This window comes from Neophocaena asiaeorientalis, unplaced genomic scaffold (genome assembly GCF_003031525.2).
Source record: "Neophocaena asiaeorientalis asiaeorientalis breed wild unplaced genomic scaffold, Neophocaena_asiaeorientalis_V1.1 scaffold9, whole genome shotgun sequence".
Lineage (NCBI taxonomy): Eukaryota > Metazoa > Chordata > Mammalia > Artiodactyla > Phocoenidae > Neophocaena > Neophocaena asiaeorientalis.
Window position 1 is genome coordinate 988,816 of NW_020171825.1, and position 6,000 is coordinate 994,815.

At 37.0% G+C, this 6,000-nt stretch overlaps 1 protein-coding gene across 1 annotated transcript in view; it reads right to left on the minus strand.

The window, feature by feature from the left end:
• Positions 1 to 6,000, minus strand: part of PCCA (propionyl-CoA carboxylase subunit alpha) — a 353,227-nt gene that overhangs the window by 250,969 nt on the left and 96,258 nt on the right. The window contains exon 7 of the mRNA XM_024739985.1: positions 1,270 to 1,401. Coding sequence (XP_024595753.1) covers positions 1,270 to 1,401 — 132 coding nt within the window. The remainder of the gene's footprint in view (positions 1 to 1,269; positions 1,402 to 6,000) is intronic.

Here is a 6,000-nt window from a genome sequence, read left to right on the forward strand (position 1 = left end):
AGATGTAAAAAAAAAATTACACACTGGATTTCATGAGAGGGACAGGTTGCTGGTAGCCTTTTCAAGAGAAATTTCAGTGGGAATGAGGAAAGAAGCCAGATGTATACTAAAGATAAGGGGGAAAGTGTGGAAATGAAAGCAAGTGAGGACAATTCTTCCAGCTGTGGAGTGACAAGAGGCTACTGTGCTCTCTGAAGAGGAGGAACACGTATTTCTTTCCACTAAACTGGAAGCACCATGGTGTGAGGGACCACGGATTTCTTTTATCATCAGGTGCTTCCCACTTAGCTCAGGGATGAGTACATTTTTGACTGATTGAGCATTTTTAATAGCAATAATAATGGAAAGGCGTTAAAAGACAAGGAGAATTTTAAGACACAGAAGAGAGGAAAGACAATGACTGAAGACTGTAGCCCATGAAGTCTATAAAGGGTACATCTAGAGCATAAGAGGAAGAATTGGCTTTACAGAGGATAGGGAACATCTATTCTTTGTAAGATGAGAGAAGGGAAAAAAATGGATGAATACATATTGAGTAAATATAGGTAAATATGGGCAAGAAGCTGAGGATATTTACTAACCAGGGGCCATGCTTGCTAACTGTCCTGTAATTCATGAAATAATCCAGCACAATGAAGAACTGCCCAGCCCAGAAGGTACAATAAGAAACACTGAGATGAAGAGTTCCTGCAGACTAATTCAAGTCTACAAAGGGACTCTTTTCTCATGAGAAAAAAAATGAATAATTTTCGGCAGTGGGGAGGAGCACAGAGAGGAAGGGGAGACACATACTCCAACTTCTGCACGTCTTCCTTAGAAGACTTCAGCTGCAAAAACGGCTTGCTGGTTGAGGAGTAGTGCTTGGGATCTACAGTGACACACAGCTATACCAAACAAGTTTACAATTCACATTTTATGCATACGGACAGAAGCTCACCGTAAAGATACAGATAACATCATAATGTTTCAAACATTAAATATATACCACCAACAAATGAAATCCACACATCTAACAGCACATTTTTATATCACCAAGTTTTCTCCTATGAAAGTGAAAGTCAACACTGATCATTAAATACAATGCTTCAGGGGCTTCTTGCTCTTTTTAACTTACGCTATTCAAAATAATCCAAGTGTAAACAACATTGATTTGTTTAATCTATACATGAATACTTTAAAAAGCAAAAATTGCATTTTATCTTACACTTTTGACAAAATGTTTGACTTCAGGACATGCACTATAAAGATTAGAGTAAAACAGTTTCTCACCTTGACCACTCCATCAAAGCCAGGGATTGTGTTAACCTTTGCGTTCTTAGCTAATAATTTGCTTTCAATCTTGTCACCCATGGCTTGAATAGCATGTGTATCAGGTCCAATGAAGATGACATCTGCTGCTGCCTGTGAAGAAATGCCAGTATAAATTTATAACAAAAACATTTCAGTGCTTGATATGGAGTCACAATTTTATAAAAAGAAAAACCCATATGTATATTTACTAGTTACTCACAGACCAAGAACAACTTAAAAGCAAGGATTTGAGCTAATATATTACAATATATAATACTGTGTTGCATATAGTATATGTGCACAAAGGTATATGAAAGTCAGGTCAAAGAAAAATAACTAAAAGTAATGAAGAACTCCTACTTGATATTAACAGTATTCTTTGGAAAAGCAACTTGAATGGTGGTGTAGTTATATCTAGTATTCTGCCACCCAAACTAAACAGTAAGTTCACCTTTAAAATGCCTTATAAATCTTTGTATTCTCAATACCCTGCAGCACAGTGCCTACTTTAACATGCCAACTTTGTGCCAGGCTTTGAGCTAAGTGTAGGGGATAACATGGATGAAAACCACAGAATATCAACTAATTCAAGGGAACATGAAACAGATCACCAGTACCTCAGAGAAATAGACAAAATAAAGTATGCAATGTTTACATCCTTGTGACTATAAGAAATGAGTAAAGAATACAGTAGGAATTTACCAGGCAGAGTTATGATTTCAATCAAAACTACTCTATATAAATCACGATTAGTTCCCCAGCAATGGGTCCACCTCTCTGTGTATATGATATTAAAGTAAACAAAATGCTAATGAATACTAATTAAGGACAGAAAAAAATACCGATGGAGTTAGTGCCACTGTAGGGCATGGTCCAGAGAAGTGAAAAGGGGGTTTGCTGAGGTAAAGAATGAGGTCATTAGGTAAAGAACGGAAGTTAACTATGAAAAAGGAAAAATCAGATTGTATGCAGGGCATCATCATAGTAAGTTACCTAACTGCTGATTCTCCCATGACCTTTGGTCAGGGTCAGTATAACGAATAAATCATATAATTTACATCTCATATTCTACCTACTGGCACTGCTGCCTGAAAAGACTCTCGGCTTTAGAAAGGAGCTTCATTCTCCTTATGAGAATATCATCCAGAGTACCTACTGCAGTGTGGTGTTTGGATTGCTCTCAGCCATTGTGAGCAAAGAGGATTAAACCCACCCAGAGCAGGAGGAGGAAGTAGAGCAGGGACACAACAAAAGGAATATATGAAGAGATAAATATTTGGGAGGTGATATGACAGTTTCAACTTTACACGTGCTGAGGTGAGATGCCTGTGGGATAGTCAAGTGCCCATGTTCAGGAGACAGAGAGGTCCAGAGGTTAGAGGATAGGTCCAGGCTGAGATACAGATTTTTAAAGGCATCAAATAAAGGGTGGAATTAAAAATTGTAGATGAAATCATTCAGATAAAATGTACAGAAAAGCCAATGCCTTTAAACTCAGGATGTATACTTTCCCTCCTGCCCAAAAACAAGACAGAAGGGGAATTTTTAGATTTTGAGTTTAAAGCCTCTTTTCTTTGTGTGACAAGGGGGTAATAACCACCATGCAAGTTTGACTGAAGGACTGAATAAATAATAATATAAAACACGAAGCTGAGTGCCACAACTGTTAGTTCTTGTCCCCTACCCAGAAGTCCTGATAAAAAGAGAACACTAGAATAATAAGACAGCTAGGTCCACAGGACCCCAAAATACGTTACAGGAACCAAAATACCAACACTTACCAGTGTTACAATAACAGAATGCTAGATAAGAAACCTCTTCAGCCATAACAGATGCTCATTAAGTACCTCTCCATCAAATGTTTGTATGTAGTTTTAACAGAACCTCATTTTCTTTAAAAAAAAAAAAAAAAAAAAAAAAAAAATTTTTTTTTTTTTTTTTTTTTTTGGCCATACGCAGGCTTCTCACTGTTGTGGCCTCTCCCGTTGCAGAGCACAGGCTCCGGACGCGCAGGCTCAGTGGCCATGGCTCACGGGCCCAGCCGCTCCGCGGCATGTGGGATCCTCCTGGACCGGGGCACGAACCTGTGTCCCCTGCACCGGCAGGCAGATCCCCAACCACTGCGCCACCAGGGAAGCCCCCCAAAAAAAACAATTTATGTGAAACCCCCAAAATGTAAAGCACATAAAAAAATGGAACTGCTCTGTAAGAGGGGAATGTGGTAGTAAGACTACACCTCCACATACTCTGTGTCTCTAGCTGGATAAACTAGTCGTTTTGGACCAGAGCAATAATCATACTCACTTCTATTTATCCCAAACGTACAACCCAATAAACACTAAGAGGAAACAATCATGTTTCAACTACCAACTGTCTTTCCATATTCTCATTTTACTTGCTAAGATGGAGGAATTTTTATCATAAATGCTGTTTTAAATACCACTATGCCAGGCAGATGTAATCAAGGAATCAGAATACCTACACAAAGAGCTGGAGAAATACATAAATGAGAACATCCAAAATACATTATGATGACACTTCTGATTAACAAGAGCCCAACAACCAGGAACCACTGATTAACCAGACTTTTTTCATGCATTCTAATTTGAGGAAAATTACTCACCCCAAAATGTGAAATTACCAAGAAAGAAAGCTCACATCAAGTATTTAGTGACTATTCTTTCTCCCATCCAACACAAAGAAAAATAGCCAGTAGTACACTGAGTAACTACTCAAACAGATGTTTCAATAAACTAACTTCCTTTCTATCTTTATCTTTTTATGTTTTGGTAGTACTCCCTGGGTTAGCCTTTAAATGTAATTAAGGCAAATTAAGGAAGCAGTATCATAGCTCTGACTTCCGTAATTCTTTGACCAAAAAAGCAAGGATAAGACAGTATGGTAATTGCAGAGTGATGAAGCATGTTTCAAAAGTCCTGAGTTTTTGTCCAGAGTGATTTGTGTGACTTAGAACTTAAGGCCAAAATTTATGCACTAATAACCTTTCAATACTCTACTATTCTTAACCCTGTATCTTTTGCTACCCATTTTCCCTAATCACCAGTAAGTCTCTTCAGCATGCCATAGCAAAAAAATGTATTTCTCAAACTATGCTTTTCAAGGAACTTGTAAATTTACCATGAATGATAAATATAATACCTAAATACAGGTAAATGTATAATGGTCATGAAAAAAGTGGGAATTTTTTCATCACTGGAAACACTTTTGTAGTGATACCTAAGAGAGAAATTACAAAAAGCTGAAATCACTGCTCTAAGACTGAAGAGAAAAAAAATACTGTTTTCATTTTCTAAATTCTGTGATTTTATGGTTCTGGTCATATTTTGATAAAAGAATGGGGAAAAGAGTTCGGTTTGAGCAATGTGCTAGGGAAACAGAGATTTAATTTACAACAGGCTTTATGTTGCAAATTCAGAAATCGTCATCTGTAAAAATTAAAATGTATGATACATAATTCATTCTTAGAAATACCATGACAGTTAGTAAATTGCTAAGCTATGAATCCCATTTTTTTTTTTAACATATATATTTTAGGTTCATAAGGAATTACTACTTGGATAACTGTAAAACTAAGGTCAGACAGACATGAGCCATAGCCATGGAAAAACTGCTGAACTGCCTGAAGGACCTAGACTCTGGACTTTAATTTTTTTCCATGATAAAAGAAAAAAGAATTTCTAGTAGAAAAGGCCAGTTTCAGGACTGGTGCAGAGAAGTTAGCACATGAGATAAAAAACTGAGTCAGTGAGAAAGCTTTCAAAAATTAATATAGTTATCTCAAAAGCACATATTAGTGCTACCCACTGAATGTGTTGATAACAATATGAGTATCAAAAAGAATAAAAGAAATTACAAGGTTAATTCATCTTTTCAAGACCACGAATAAACCTTTTCCTGCTACCTCTGTTCAAGTATTTGAACTTCTCAGACATATATCACTGATTTTACAAAATATATAGCTCTTTAAAAAGCAACATAGAGGAAAACTAATTTCACACATAAAACTAAGCAAAATAAAAGTGTCAAGGTAAAATCCTATACACTGTTTTTATAAGAAAAAAATAAGAACTAAAAAAACATCCATGGAGGGAAAAAAGCACGAGAAAGACATGCTAACACAGCAGATCAAACTGTCACCTATTATTTCAAAACAAGCTGAAAGGGCTTCCCTGGTGGCACAGTGGTTGAGAGTCCGCCTGCCGATGCAGGGGACATGGGTTCATGCCCCGGTCCAGGAAGATCCCACATGCCGCGGAGCGGCTGGGCCCGTGAGCCATGGCCACTGAGCCTGCGCGTCCGGAGCCTGTGCTCCGCAACGGGAGAGGCCACAACAGTGAGAGGCCCGCGTACCAAAAAAAAAAAAAAAACAAAAAAAAAACAAGCTGAAAGACATTTTAAAATAAGAAAACATGAAATAAGATATCAGAATTAGAAATGCTCTGAAAAGACGTGATAGACCTAAGGATAGAATTAGAAATGCAAAAGAAAATAATTTGGGAAGTGAAGACTAAACTAGAGGGAAAATAAGAGTGAATAAAGAAAACAAATAATGACTTACAAGAGACAGAAAGTCAAAGGAAGAAACTTTTTAAAAATTTAAATGTAAAAAAAAGAAATTTTTTTCTAAAATGCAAGAGAAAATGGCAAATACTAAAGATAAAGAACATCCAACATATGGATAATAGGAGT